Source organism: Belonocnema kinseyi, chromosome 1, assembly GCF_010883055.1.
Source record: "Belonocnema kinseyi isolate 2016_QV_RU_SX_M_011 chromosome 1, B_treatae_v1, whole genome shotgun sequence".
NCBI lineage: Eukaryota > Metazoa > Arthropoda > Insecta > Hymenoptera > Cynipidae > Belonocnema > Belonocnema kinseyi.
Genome location: NC_046657.1, coordinates 2025758 through 2041561, shown reverse-complemented (window position 1 = coordinate 2041561; position 15804 = coordinate 2025758). Strand labels below are relative to the sequence as shown.

At 23.7% G+C, this 15804-nt stretch overlaps 1 protein-coding gene across 2 annotated transcripts in view; it reads left to right on the top strand.

Moving 5' to 3' along the window:
* Positions 1-15804, top strand: part of LOC117172037 (piwi-like protein Siwi) — a 59861-nt gene that overhangs the window by 32255 nt on the left and 11802 nt on the right. For both annotated transcript variants that reach the window (XM_033359778.1, XM_033359771.1), the window contains exons 8-10: positions 1838-2477; positions 6633-6982; positions 13317-13731. In XM_033359778.1, coding sequence (XP_033215669.1) covers positions 1838-2477; positions 6633-6982; positions 13317-13731 — 1405 coding nt within the window. The remainder of the gene's footprint in view (positions 1-1837; positions 2478-6632; positions 6983-13316; positions 13732-15804) is intronic.

Below are 15804 nucleotides of genomic sequence, written 5' to 3'. Positions count from 1 at the left end.
TGAAAATTTATCTATTTTGTAGAAATTGCACCTTTTTTGGTTGAAAATTTAATTATTTGGTTGAAAATTCATCTATTTTCGTAGATATTTGATCTATTTTAGTTAAAACATCAATTATTCGTTTCATGATTAAATCTCTCTAGAAAATTCTTCTTTTGTGATTAAAAGTGCATCTATTATCGTATAAATTACATTTTTTTGCTTAAAATTTCAATTATTTGGTTGAATGTGAACTGTTTTTTAAATTCTAATTCTCGGGTTGAAAATTCAATAGTGTTTTAATCTTGATCGCTAGAAAATTCAACTATTTCCGGTTGAATTTTGATAAGATTTTTTTTTCTAAATGGAAATTTTCGTTAAAAATGCATCTTTGTAGGTTGAAAATTCATCTATTTTCGTAGAGATTTGATCTATTTTAGCTGAAAATTCAATTATTTATTTCATAATTAAATCTCTCTAGAAAATTCTTCTTTTACGGTTAAGAGTTTATCTAGTATCATAAAAATTGCATCCTTTTCTGTTAAAAAATAAATGTATTGGTAAAAAATTAATTTTTTTTTTAATTCAAATTTTCGGGTTGAAAATATAAACCCTGTTCTATAAAGAATTCCTGTTCTTGGCTAGCAAATTCAACTCTTTCCGTTTGAATTGAAGTCTTTGTTTAAAAATTCGAACGAAATGGATGAGACCACTTGTCCGGCCGTACGTCCGTAAACACGATAACTCTCGAAAAAATGAACGAATCAAATTGATCTTTGGCACACTTTTTTTAGGTCGTAAAAGAAAGAACGAGTTCGTGAACCAGCTATTTTTGATAAAAATTAAAAAAGTAGTGAGCGCATTTTGAAAATTTTTGAGACCACTTTTTTCTGAATTTGAAAGTTCTATGTACGGATATTTATAGTATTAAAAAGAACAAAAATTTATCCTTATGCCTTTTTTCAATAAAAAGAAAATTATCACAGTTATAGCGTTTTCAAAATTTTTTTAATCAACCGAAAATCAAAACTTTAAGCCAAAAAACGCACGATATGAAAAACAGTGAAGGGAAGAAAAACATTTCTTTTTGAAACCCCTACAAGATCATCATAACCAATTTTTTGATTTTCTTCAAAAATCGAAAATTCAAATTTTGATGGCACAAAAAATAATGGAAAATAAAAAATTCCATTTTGTGGACAAACTATGTAGGATACGAAAAAAGATGAATGAACAAAAATGGTTATCCCAAAAAAGATCTACAATTCCGTTAAGAATCACTTCTTGATAGGACGTCTACTTTTTGTTTTATTCGTGAAAAATAACGTTGAAAAAAAAATAAAATAAAAAAAAATGTGTGGAAAAACGACGAAAGTTACGAGAAAAAAATCCAACAAAACCTGTTTACAAATCTCTGTCGGAAATCGAGCGCACAGCGCGAGTGTCACGATGAGAAAGCGTACAGAGCTTTGAGAAACTTAATCTTTGACTATACTTAATTAAGTAGACAAGTCAGAATATGAAGACGCATATAAATACTGCCATTTAAAAGTGATCTTTTTGATGAAGTTTTTTTCAAGCATTCCAAATGCAAAGAATAAATATCGGAGCGCAAAGCGCGAGATATAACTCTCGCGCGTCCTAGGCGCGCTCAAATTTGCGAGCGAAGCGAGCCGCGCGCGGGCAGATTTTTTGAATACAAATTATAAATTATTCAAGATCCAAGACTTGAATGGGAAAAATAATACCCAAAAATGTTGGATAAAATCGGAATTTCAATATCTCTCTCTCTCTCTCTCTCTCTCTCGCCTCTATTTGTAAATTATTTTTAAAAAATCCCTCTCTAATTTGATCATAGGGAATGGAACTCTTCTCAATGAGGCAATCCGACCAAGAGAAAATCCGAATTTCATTGAGAATGGTCGGCGAATTGCAGAAGGGAGACCACCACTACATCCAGTTTTTCAACATTGTCATGAGAAAATGTCTCGACAATTTGAAATTGCAGCTTGTTGGGCGAAACTTTTATGATCCAGCGAACAAGATTCAAATTCACGGAGTCGATGTTCCTATCCAAATCTGGCCGGGATATGTAACTTCAATTCGACAATGCGAGTACAGTATTCTGATGTGTGCCGAAATTTCGCACAAAGTGATGCAGGACCGAACTGTGTTGCATTTGCTCGGCGCAATTTACGATTCGTACAGAGATTTCAGGAAACATTTCTCGGCCGCCATTTTGGGACAAGTGGTCCTCACTGTCTACAATAATAATACCTATCGGATTGACGATGTCGACTATTCGGTCACGCCGAATTCGACCTTTAAATTGCGAAACGGAGAGTCGATTTCGTACATTGACTATTACAAAAGCAGGTATGGAATTAATGTGACGAACATAACGCAGCCGATGTTGGTCTCCAGGTCGAAGCCGAAGGATCGGCGAGCTGGGGAGGCGGAACTTATTTATCTGATGCCGGAGCTCTGCAGGCTCACTGGTGAGTCCAAAATTTTCAGAGTCGTTAGAAAATTATGTAGAAAGTGGCAAGTTGACCGGAAAAAATGGGAATTTAATTTTAATAAGACATTTTTTTTTACTTTAAAAATTTTCCATTTACAATTTTTATTTCTCAGCTTACATTTTTAATTTGAAGATTTTTTAATAGAGATTTCAAGGATTTCAAACAAATTACGAAATTTTCAATATATTTGAGATTTTCAAAGATTTTCATAATTTAAAATGAATATATAAGATTTCACAAAGATTAAAAAAATGTTTCACAAAAATTACAATGATTTTATACAGATTTTCAGCATTTCAAAGATTTCTTCAAAACATTTTTAAAAGTTTTGATAAATTAAAAATCTTAAAAGATTTCAATGATTTAAAACGAACACAGAAGATTTCACACACAAAGATTAAAGAAATATTTCAAAGATTTAAAAATATTTCAAAACAATTCACAAAGATTTCAAGAATTTTAAAGATTTCCATAATTTATAATGAACTCATAAGATTTTACAAAGATTAAAAAAATATAATATACAAATTTTAAAATATTTCATAGAGATTTCAAGGATTTCAAAGATTTTAAATAACTTAAAAAAAATTTGAATAAATTTGCGATATCAAAAGATTTCCATAATTTAAAATGAACATATAAAATTTCCCAAACAAAGATTAAAGAAATATTTCACAAACATTTAAAAGATTTCATAGATATTTCCAGGATTTCAAAGATTTCTTCAAAACATTTTAAAAAGTTTTAATAAATTTAAAATTTCAAAAGATTTCAATGATTTAAGACAAAAACATAAGATTTCACAAAGATTAAAAAAATATTTCACAAAAATTCCAATGATTTCATAGAGATTTCCAGGATTTTAAAGATTTTTTGAAAACATTTTTAAAAGTTTTGATAAATTTAAAATTTCAAAAGATTTCAATGATTTAAAACGAACACAAAAGATTTCACACACAAAGATTAAAGAAATGTTTCAAAGATTTGATAAAGATTAGAAAATATTTCAAAAAATTTCACAAAGATTTCAAGGATTTTAAAGATTTCCATAATTTATAATAAACACATAAGATTCACAAACAAAGATTAAAAAAATATGTTATAAAAATTTCAAAATATTTCATAGAGATTTCAAGGATTTCAAACATTTCAAACAAATAAAAAAATTTTCAATAAATTTGGGATTTCAAAAGATTTCCATAATTTAAAATGAAAATATAAGATTTCACAAACAAAGATTAAAGAAATATTTCACAAACATTTCAAAGATTTCTTTAAAAATTTTTTAAAAGTTGTAATAAATTTGAAATTTCAAAAGATTTCAATTATTTTATAAAGATTTCCAGGATTTCATAGATTTAAACAAATTTTTTAAAGTTTCATTAAATTTAAAATTTCAAAAGATTTCAATGGTTTTAAACAAACACATAAGGTTTTATAAAGAAAAATTTTAAAAATATTTCACAAAAATTCCAATGATTTCACAGAGATTTCAAAAATTTCAAACAATTAAAAAAAATTCAATAAATTAAAAATTTCAAAAGATTTCAATGATTTAAAACAAACACATGAGATTTTACAAGCAAAGATTGAAGAAATATTTCAGCAAATATTTCAAAAAATTTCACAAACATTTCAAGGATTTCAAAGAGATTTCAAAGATTTGAAAAAATTTTAAAAAGTTTCAATAAATTTAAAATTTCGAAAAATTTCAATTATTTAAAACAAACACATAAGATTTCACAGAGAAAAATTAACAACAAGATTTCTCAAAAACTCCAATGATTTCATAGAGATTTGAAGGATTTAAAAAATTTCAAACAATTTAAAAAAAATTCAATAAATTTAAAATTTCAAAAGATTTTAATGATTTAAAACGAACACATGAGATTTCACAAGCAAAGATTTTAAACGATTCCAAAATATTACAATAATATTGAGATTTCAAAAGATTTCCATAATTTAAAATGAACACTTAAAATTTCACAATCAAAGATTAAAAACATGGTGGCGGCTGGACCGGGAAAACCGGAAAATGACAGTGTTTTTTTTTTGTTTGACCGGGAATTTTACAAATTTGTAGAAGAAAAATCTCTCCAGGTTCGATTTCAACATTTTTTTTTAATAATTAGTGCAATTGTTATGTTTTTCAATTATGCCATTATTTAGCTTACAATTATTTGAAGAATTTTTGAATGCTTTTTTAAAGACTTGAACAAATAAATAATAAAAGCCTTCGACGTTGAAAATTTTTGATAAAACTAATTTTTATTTAATAAATAAATAAATTTTTTCAATTTATCTGTACTTTGAGTAATTAAAAGTGAACAAAAACGATTTGACGAAACGATTTTGAACCAGTTCTAAATTTAAGATTTTTCCGATTTTAATTTCTAAACTTGATCGGTTTTTGTGACTAAAAATTTATCAACTATTTTCTACTTAAAAATAACTGCATAATAATATAATCTTAATTAAAGGATTTTATTAAATTTAACCGGGAAATCACAGTAAATTTATTTCTTGACCGAGAATTTTACGAATTTTCAGAAGAAAAATCGGCCGAAGTTCAACAGTTTTTTATATAATTAAAGGGCAGTCTTAAAGATTTAAACAATTACAAATTAAAAGCATTTGAAGATGAAAATTTTTGATAAAAAAAAAACAGTTTTATTTTATCAACTGTAAATATAAATAAATAAATTGTTTTTTAAATGGAGCTTTACTTTGAATATAAAATCTGAATAAGAATTGATTTGATAAAACGATTCTAGATCCGTTCAAAATTTGAGAATTTCTAGATTGTAACTGTTTTAATTCGAAAATTTTAATAAGAATTGATATTAATATATCATTTACTCCGATAATTTTATTTTTAAATAAAAATTTTAATGATTTATCAATAAAATATTTTTAATTAAAAATTTTAGGTCTTCCCTTATATGTTTTTTTATATTAAATTCAATAAATAAATTTATTGATACATATATTATTTCTATTAATTTATTCAGCCGTTAAAAATGTTAACGTGCGTTTGAAACTTTATAAACTATTTTCTACTTAAAAATAACTCCAAAATAATATAGTCGTCATCTATTTCCTCTAAAATCCAAATATTTGGTTAAAAATCGATTTTTTCCGTAGAAAATGATCTTTTTCTCTGCAATATAATCTTCTTGATTAAAATTTGGTCTTTGCGGTTAAAAATTCAAGTATTCTAATTCAATATTTATCATTTAAGTTGAAAATTCATCTTTTAGATTGAAAATAATATTACTTGGTTAAAAGTTAAATTGGTGTGTTAAAAACAAAATTTTTCGGTTGAAGATTCATAATTTTGGTTAAAAATTCATTTCTTTGGTTGAAATATGAACTTATTGAAAAATTCTTTTTTCATTTGTTGAAAAGGAATTTGTTTGCCGAAAATTTAACTACTATTTTGTTGAACATTTTTTTCTTTTTTGCTTGAAAATAATCATTTATTTCAAAATTCTTCTAGAATGAAAATTCATTGTTTTGGTTAAGAATTCATCTTTGCAGGTTGAAAATTCCACTATTTTGTTTTCAAAAATCCAACTATTTTGTTTAAAATGATTTTTTTTTTGTAATTCAACTCTGCTTAAAAATTTAACTACTTTGTTTAAAATTAACTTGAAATATTCGAGTATATTTGTTTGATTACCTGGTTGAAGGTTAACAATTTTTTCGGTTGACAATTAATTTTTTTTAACAGAAAATTCATATATTTTGTTTAAATTAAATCGTGTGTGTTTAAAAATTCGACAATTTGGTTGAAAAATAATCTTTTTAGATATTCAACTACTTGGTGGAAAATGTAACTATTTTTGGTTATTGTTTAATATTTCTTATTTAAAAAAAACATCTCTTTTGGCCGAAAATTAATCTTTTAACTTTGAAAATTCAACCAATTTTTTTTTATTTGAACTAAGAAATCTTAAGAATTTAAAAATTCTCATATTAAATGCAATACGGTATCTACATTAATTTTATTAAAAAGATTTTCTTCCTCTATTTCCCTATTTTCGTGAAAAATCACCCGTTTTACGAGCTTTTTTGGCTGCGACGTCCTGGATTCGTTAATGAATGGGAATTTTTGCAAATAATTTTCAGGAATAACCGACGAGATGAGGGCAAGTTTTAAAACTATGGGCGCATTGGCCGAACATACAAAATTGGAACCCAGAACTCGAATTAAGCGCCTTTTGTCTTTTAATCAGCGCCTACTGTCGGAACCAAAAATAGCAAAGGAACTTACAGATTGGGGACTGAAACTTGACAATAAACTGGTCAGTGTTTCGGCTCGAGTTATTCCAAGAGATAAAATTCTCTTGGGAGATTCAGTCTTTGTCACGCCTCAAGGAAACTGGGATAATGAGTTAAGATCGAAAAAAATGTTCATTATTGCCGATCTTAAAGACTGGGTCATTCTCGTGACGAAAAGAAATAAACTCGAAGCAAAGGTATGTTATTAATTAAAATTAATTAATTTATTATTTATTTTTATTTATTTATTTAATTAATACCAAATTTTTTTTAAGTCAGGGAATTTTTTCGAAAGCTTCCTTTACTTTTTTTTTTATCGCAAATCTAAATTTAAATTATAATTATTCTTCATTTGTAAAACTATCTTTATATTACTGTATCTGTCAATTTTCTTAAAAATGATATATTTATTTTTTATTACTTAATTTTTTAATTGAAAATTTAACGATTGTATTTTTGTATGTAGATTGATCGTTATCAAATTAAAATTCAAGTTTCTGATTTGAAAATCATATATCTTTTTGACAATTTTTCGTTGAGAATTTATCTTTTTTGGAACGAAAATTTGATTACTTGGTTGGAAGTCAAACTGTTATAAAAATTAATTTTTTGGATGAAGATTCATTATTTGAATTGAAAATTCATCTTTTTGGTTAAAAATTCGTTTTTCCTTTGACTGAAAATTAAACTATTTAGTAGAAAAAAAGCTTTTTTGTGAAAAAATTATATTTTTGGGTTGAAAATTCAACTTTTTTATAGATAATCCATTTTTTTACATCGATAATTAACAATGTTGTTGAAAGTTGATTTACGATTTGTTGAAAATTCGTCTTTTTTTTAGAATATTAATCTTCTTGGTAAAAAATTCATTTTTTATTTTAATTTAACTATTGGGTTAAAAGTTAATTTTTTTTATTAAAAATCACAAATGTTTGTTTAAAAATGAATCTTTTTTTGTTAAGGAAACAATTATTTTGTTGAATATTTCTCTTGCATGAAATACTACATCTTCAATCGAGAATTCAACTTTTCTTTTTGAAAAATTTACTAGTTGGTTTAAAGAACTACCTATTCAAAAATTAATTTTTGTTTTAGTTGAAAATTCACATGTTGATATGAAATTTGAACAGTTTTATAAAAAGTTGGTAATTTGGCTTGAAAATTCAACAATTTGGTAGAAAATATACTTTTTTCTTGAAAAATAATATTTTTGGGTAGAAAATTCAACTTTTTTGTGTATATTTAGTTGTTTTTTTCACTTAAAAATCAACAATTTTGCTAAAAATAGTTTTTTTTTAGTTTAAGTTAACTGGTTAAAAATATATTTCTTCTTTAAAAAAAAAAAATTTCAACTAAAAATTTGACGATTCCATCTTTGGTAAAAAAAAATACCTTTTTTAGTTGAAAATTCATACATTTTTTTTTTTAATTTATCTAAGTCGATTTCTTTCGTTTAATTGAACTGTTTGCAAATTCATCATTTGAAAAAAATTTATAGTTCATACTAAAAAAGTCATCTATAGGTAAAAAAATTCCAAAATTTCAGTGAGTTTTTGATTAATTGAGGTTGATGTTAATTTTGTTATTTTATTTGTTCTTTTTTTATGAAAGTTAAAGTTTTTTGTAGAAAATTCGTCTTTTTGATTGAAAATTTGTCTTTTTTGGTTAAGATTTGACCTACTGTGTCCAAAATTCATTTTTTTTGGTTGAAGATTCATAATTTTAGTTAGAAGTTGATATATGTGCTTGAAAATTTAATTATTTGGTTATAAAATTAACATTTTGTAGACAGTTATTGTTTTTTGGTTGAAATTTATCAGTTTTTTAAGATATGAAATTTTTTTAATTGACACGTAACTATTCTAATCGAATATGCCATAATTTTAGTTAAAAGTTTGGTTGAAAAATGATCTATTTTAGTTGAAATTGCGTGGTTTTTTTTATAGAAATTACTCTTCTTGATTGAAAATTATTAGTTGTCATTTTAACTGAAAATGTAACTGTTCCAATTGAATATTTTGTCATTTTATTTAAAAATTTATACTTTTGGTTAAAAATGTATCTTTTTTAGTTGACAATTTATGTTTAATGTTTAAAATTCAATTATTCTAGTTGAAGATTCATAATTTTATTTGAAAATTCATCAGTTTCTTTAAAAATGGATCTTTTTGGTTCGAAGTTAAACTTTTTTGTCAAAAATTGATCTTTTTCTTTAAAAATTAATCTTTTCCAGTTGAATATTTATTATTTAAGTTAAAAATTCATCAATGGTTAAACAATTTTTTTAACTGAAAATTTAACTATTTCAGTTAAAACTTTAAATATTTTATTGAAATTTAAAAAAAAATTGAAAATGTAACTATTCTAATTGAATATGCCACAATTTTAGTTGAAAATTCATCTATTTGTTTGAATATAATTTTTTTAACTAAGAATTCAAATATTCGATTTTTGGTTGAAAAATTTATCTTTTTTAGTTGACAATTTATCTTTATGGTTTAATATTTAACTATTTCAGTTGAAAATTGGTCTTTATTGCTTAAAATTCAACTATTCCAGTTAAAGATTCATCATTATATTTGAAAATTCATCAATTTATTTAAAAATGGATATTTTTAGTTCAAATTCAACTATTTGGTTGACAATTTATTTATTTTCTTGAAAAATCATTTTTTTTCGGTCGAAAATTATTTTTGATTTTTGAAAATTAATCTTTTCGATTGTAAATTTAAGTTCGAACTAAATATTAATCATTTTAGCTGAAAATTAAGTTTTTTGGTTGAAAATTAAACTCTTTTGTCAAAAATTCATCTTTTTCTTTTAAAATTAATCTGTTCCAGTTGAATATTTATTATTTTATTAAAAAATTCATCAGTGTTTAGAACAAACTTTTTTTCAATAATGATTTTAACTATTTTGTTGAAAATTTGTTTGTTTTTGTTAAAAAAAAAAACATTTTAATTGAAAATGTAACTGTTCCAATTGAATATTCCATAATTTTAGCTGAAAATTCATTTCTGTGGTTGAATATCAATTTTTTAACTAAAAATTTAACTATTCGATTTTGGGTTGAAAAATTATCTTGTTTGAGTTTAAATTGCTTGTTTCTTTTATAGAAATTAATCCTCTTGATTGAAAATTACTAGTTATCATTTGAACTGAAAATGTAAAAAATGTAATGTTCATATTTCGGTTGAAAATGTATATTTTTTAGTTAAAAAGTCACCATTTAAATTGAAAATTGATCTTTATTGATTAAAATTCAACTATTCTAGTTGAAGATTCATATTTTATTTGGAAATTCATCAATTTATTTAAAAATTGATCTTTTTGGTTCAAATTCAACTATTTTGTTAAAAACTTGTCTTTTTTCAGTTAAAAATTCAATTATTTGGTTGAAAATTGATATTTTTTAGCTGAAAATTCATTTATATGGTTGAACATCAATTTTTTAACTTAACATTCAACTATTCGATTTTTGGTTAAAATTATCTATTTTAGTTAAAATTTTGGGTTTTTTTTTATAGCAATTGATCTTTTTGGTTTAATATTAATTTCTTTAATGGAAAATTTAACTATTCAATTTTTTGTTAAAAGTTTTTATCAAGTAATTTTCTAGAATCTGGGCTGAAGATTCATCTTTCTGGTTTAATATTTAACTATTTCATTTTGAAGATTCATCATTTTTAAGTTGAAAATTGGTCTTTATAGTTTAAAATTCAACTATTTAAGTTGAAAATTCATCAATTTATTTAAAAATTGATCTTTTTGGTTCAAACTCAACTATTTGGTTAAAGACTTCTCTTATTTAATTAAATATTCAACTATTTCGTTGAAACTTCATTTATTTTGTTGAAAAATAAAGTATCTGTTCCAGTTGATCATTTATTATTTTACTTAAAAATTTGCCACTCTTTTAAAAATTTATTTTTTTTAACTGAAAATTGAACTATTCCATTTCCAAATTCAACTATTTGGTTAAAAATTGATATTTTTTAGCTGAAAATTCAACTGTTTTGTTGAGATTTATATATTTTGTTGAAAAATCGTCTTATTAATTGAAAATTAATCTTTTTGGTTGAAAATTCATCTCCATGGTTGAATATAAATTTACTATTCGATATTTGATTAAAAAATAATCCATTTTAGTTGAAATTGCGTGTTTTTTATAGAAATTAATCTTGTTTTCAAATTATTAGATATCATTTCAAGTGGCAATGTATTCAATTGAATATTTCATCGTTTTATTTAAAAATTCCTATTTTTGGTTAAAAATGTATCTTTTTTTAGTTGAAAATTTCTGTTTTTTTTTTTGTATTGATATCTCATCTTTTTAGTAGACAGTAATTTTCTAGAATGTTAAATGAAAATTCATCTTTATGGTTCAATATTTAACTATTTAAGTTGGGAGATTCATCATTTAAGTTAAAAATTGGTCTTTATTGTTTAAAATTCAACTATTCCAGTTGAAGTTTCATCATTTTATTTGAAAATTCATAAATTTGTTTAAAAAATAATCTTTGTGGTTGAAATTCAAATGTTTGTTTGAAAATTTGTCTTGTTTAGTTAAAAATTTAACTATTTTGTTGAAAAATCTTTTTTTGTTGTTTTTTTTTTTTATAGAAAATTAATCGTCTTGTTCGAAAATTAATCTTTTTTATTGAAATTTAAGTTACAACTAAATATTAATCTTTTTGTCTTAAAATTAATCTGCTCCAGTTGATCATTTATTATTTTACTTAAAAAATTAATTTTTTTAACTGAAAATTGAACTATTCCATTTCCAAATTCAAATATTTGGTTAAAAATTGATATTTTTTAGCTGAAAATTCAACTGTTTTGTTGAGATTTCATATATTTTGTTGAAAAATCGTCTTATTAATTGAAAATTAATCTTTTTGGTTGAAAATTCATCTCCATGGTTGAATATAAATTTACTATTCGATATTTGGTTAAAAAATAATCTATTTTAGTTGAAATTGCGTGTTTTTTAGAGAAATTAGTCTTGGCTGCAAATTATTAGATATCGTTTCAACTGAAAATGTATCCAATTTAATATTTCATCATTTTATTTGAAAATTCATAAATTTGTTTAAAAAATAATCTTTGTGGTTGAAATTCAAATGTTTGTTTGAAAATTTGTCTTGTTTGGTTAAAAATTTAACTATTTTGTTGAAAAATCTTTTTTTGTTGTTTTTTTTTTTTATAGAAAATTAATCGTCTTGTTCGAAAATTAATCTTTTTTATTGAAATTTAAGTTACAACTAAATATTAATCTTTTTGTCTTAAAATTAATCTGCTCCAGTTGATCATTTATTATTTTACTTAAAAAATTAATTTTTTTAACTGAAAATTGAACTATTCCATTTCCAAATTCAACTATTTGGTTAAAAATTGATATTTTTTAGCTGAAAATTCAACTGTTTTGTTGAGATTTCATATATTTTGTTGAAAAGTCGTCTTATTAATTGAAAATTAATCTTTTTGGTTGAAAATTCATCTCCATGGTTGAATATAAATTTACTATTCGATATTTGGTTAAAAAATAATCCATTTTAGTTGAAATTGCGTGTTTTTTTATAGAAATTAGTCTTGGTTGCAAATTATTAGATATCGTTTCAACTGAAAATGTATCCAATTTAATATTTCATCATTTTATTTGAAAATTCATAAGTTTGTTTAAAAATTAACCTTTTTGGTTGAAATTCAACTATTTGTTTGAAAATTTGTCTTGTTTAGTTAAAAATTTAACTATTTTGTTGAAAAATCTTTTTTTGTTGTTTTTTTTTATAGAAAATGAATCGTCTTGTTCGAAAATTAATCTTTTTGATTGAAAATTTAAGTTCCAACTCAATATTCATTACTTTAGCTAAACATTAATTTTTTTGGTTGAAAGTTAAACTTTGGTAAATTCTTATCTAAAATTTGTATATTAAAAAATATTTATTTATAAAAGTTTAAATCTAAAATCTTTCAATTCTCTATACTTACATCAATTTAGAATTGTACAATTTTTAATAATTTAAATCAGAATGATCTAATTCATAATTTCTTTAAAATCTTGAAAGATCCACGTAAAAATGATTCCTTTAGTGATCTTTTTTAAATTTTCGTCTACACTATTTTAAATATTTAAATTGTTTTTATATCCAATAATTTAATTTATTAATACATATTCCAAATTTCAGAACGTCTAGCCACTTTTGTATATTTAAACTGTTTGGTTTTAAATGCAACTGTTTAATTAAAAATTAATCTTTCGGGTTTAAATCTCAACTCAAAATGCAACGCTTTTGTTAACAATTCATCTTTGGATTGAAAATTCTCAACCATTTGATTGTAAGTGCAATATATTTTTAATTGAAATCTAAGAAATTTAAATTGTTTAAAAACAAAAATTTATTGACTTCAAAATTGTATCTATATTGATTTTATTTTTAAAAAAATAATTCCCCCATTTTCCTGAAATCATTGAAATATTCCCTAGTTAAATAAAATAAAATAAGAAGAAATTCTCTTTTATTTGACAAGGAGCTGCTTAGCAGTCTCAAGAAAGTTGCCGCAGGAATGCATTTCCATATTGCCGAGCCAAGATTTTACGAAATTGATTATGATCGATCCAGCGCGTATACCGAGGCTCTTGAGATGATCATGAGCCAAACAAATCCACAAATGATCATGTGCATCGTGACAAACAACGATCTTGATCGATACTCGGCCATCAAGAAGAAGTGTTGCGTCGATCGGCCCGTTTTGTCTCAGGTTGTGATCAGGAGGACTATTATGTCCAAAGGAAAGCCGAATTTGACCGCGGCGACCAAAATCGCCATTCAGATGAACACCAAACTTGGTGGTGCCCCATGGACCGTCGAAATACCTCAAGGCAATTTTATGGTTGCCGGTTTTGATGTCTGCCACGACAAGACAACCAAGGGCCGAGATTTTGGTAAGTTTATTTTCGATTTGGACATTTTTTTTTTTTTCAATTTATTTTATCATTAAAAGTGACCGCTGGACCGGAAAAACATTTTTTTCATCCTTCTGTTTTCAAGAAATTTGTCCTTTTTACCATTAAATTCGGACTGAATTAATAGAACCCAATATGAAAACTAACTATTTTGAGTCTATTTTGATCTATTGAGTTGAAAATTTGATTATTTTGTTTAGAGTCCTTTTGGATTGAGAATTCTTCTTTTTTTGGTTAAAATTGAACTTTTTTGTTGAAAATTAAATTTCTCGGGTTGAAAATTCAACTGTATTTGAAAAAAATTTGTCTTTTTGGCTTGATTTCAATGACCGTGAAGAATGCAGGTGGACCAGGAAATAACCGGAAATTTAATTTAAAAACAGGGGATTTGCTTCTGATTGGAGAATAATTAAAGTTTTCATTATTTTAATCTTTTTTTTCAATTTAAAAAGGGAATTTCTACTTTACATAATTTTTTTCATAACTTTAATTAATTATTTTATTAATATCAATTGAAAATTCATATCACTAGCAATTTGCATTAAAAGACGTTTAATTGCATATTTTTCTTATTTTTAATTTTTTGTAACTGAACAAAAAAGATTGCGATCTTTAATCACAATTGAAATTAATTTAAACTGTTTAAAACATTTTAATGATAACTTTAATACATTATTTAATTTAAATTGTTGATAATCCATATTACCAATAATTTACTTTAAAAAAAAAAACAATTTAATTGCTTATTTGACTCATTCGCTCTCGTTTAAATTTTAATTTTTTTTATCGTGCACGATTTAATTGTTAATAATTTTCAAAATGAACAAAAAAGAATGCAATCTTCAAAAACAAGTGTAGCCAATTAAATTTTATTCCAATTTTTTTATAACAACTGTAATAAATTATTTGAACAATATTATTGAAAATTCATGTTTCCAATAATTTCCGTAAAACGTTTTATTGCATATTTTTACTCATTATCTCGTTAAAAATGTTTTTATAATGCAACAATTTTTTGTCAATTGTTTTCAAAGTGAACAAAAAAGATTGCGATATTTAAAAATAATTACAATGAATTAAAACTATTTTCAAATTTATAATAACATTTTTAATACATTATTTTATTAATATTATTGTAAATTCATGTTAACAATAATTTTCGTTTAAAAGAAAAACAGTTCTATTTAATATTTTACTCACTTTCTCTCATTTAAATTAACTTTTTTTTTGTCGCGTTACGTTTATTTGCTAATTATTTTTAATGTGAATATTAAGGAAAATTTATGTTACCAATCATTTTCTTTTAAAAAATCGTTCAATTACATATTTTTACTCATCTCGTTGGAATTAAAATTTTTCTTATTTTGTAAAACCTTTTTGTTAATTATATTCAGTGAAAAAAAAATTGCGATCCTTGAAAATAATTGTATTGACATTAATATGTTTTAAAATTATTTTATAACAACTCAAATAAATTGTTCTATGAATATTAATTAAAAAAAGCCTCAAAACTTGATCATAAAGCAAAAAAAAATCGAATTATTCCGTTTTTATAATTGAAAAAGCAACAAATTTCACATTTATGACACTTTCCCATGCATTTAACCCTTCTATTTTTTTTGGAAAATTGATCTTTTTTGGATGAAAACTTAACCAGGTATTTGGCCGAACATTGATATTGTTTATTTATAAATTAAACTGTTTGTTAGAACAAGGTATGTAATGTGTGTAAAATTTATAATTTCCAGTTGAAGATTTATCATTTTAATTTCAAAATTCAATCATTTAATTGAAAATCCACATATTTTGTTAAAAACCGATTTTTTTGTAAAAAATTATCTTTTTCTTTGCAAGTTAGTCTTGTTTAAAAATTCTTCTTTTTGGTTTAAAATTAAAGTATTCTAGTTAAGTATTTTTCATTTTAGTTTCATTTTAGTTTTTTTTTTATTCATTTTAGTTTAGACATAAAATTACTTGATTGATAAACTCTTCTGTTAAAAAGTATTATTATTTTTTTTTGCAGATTCATCATCTGAATTGAAAATTAATCAG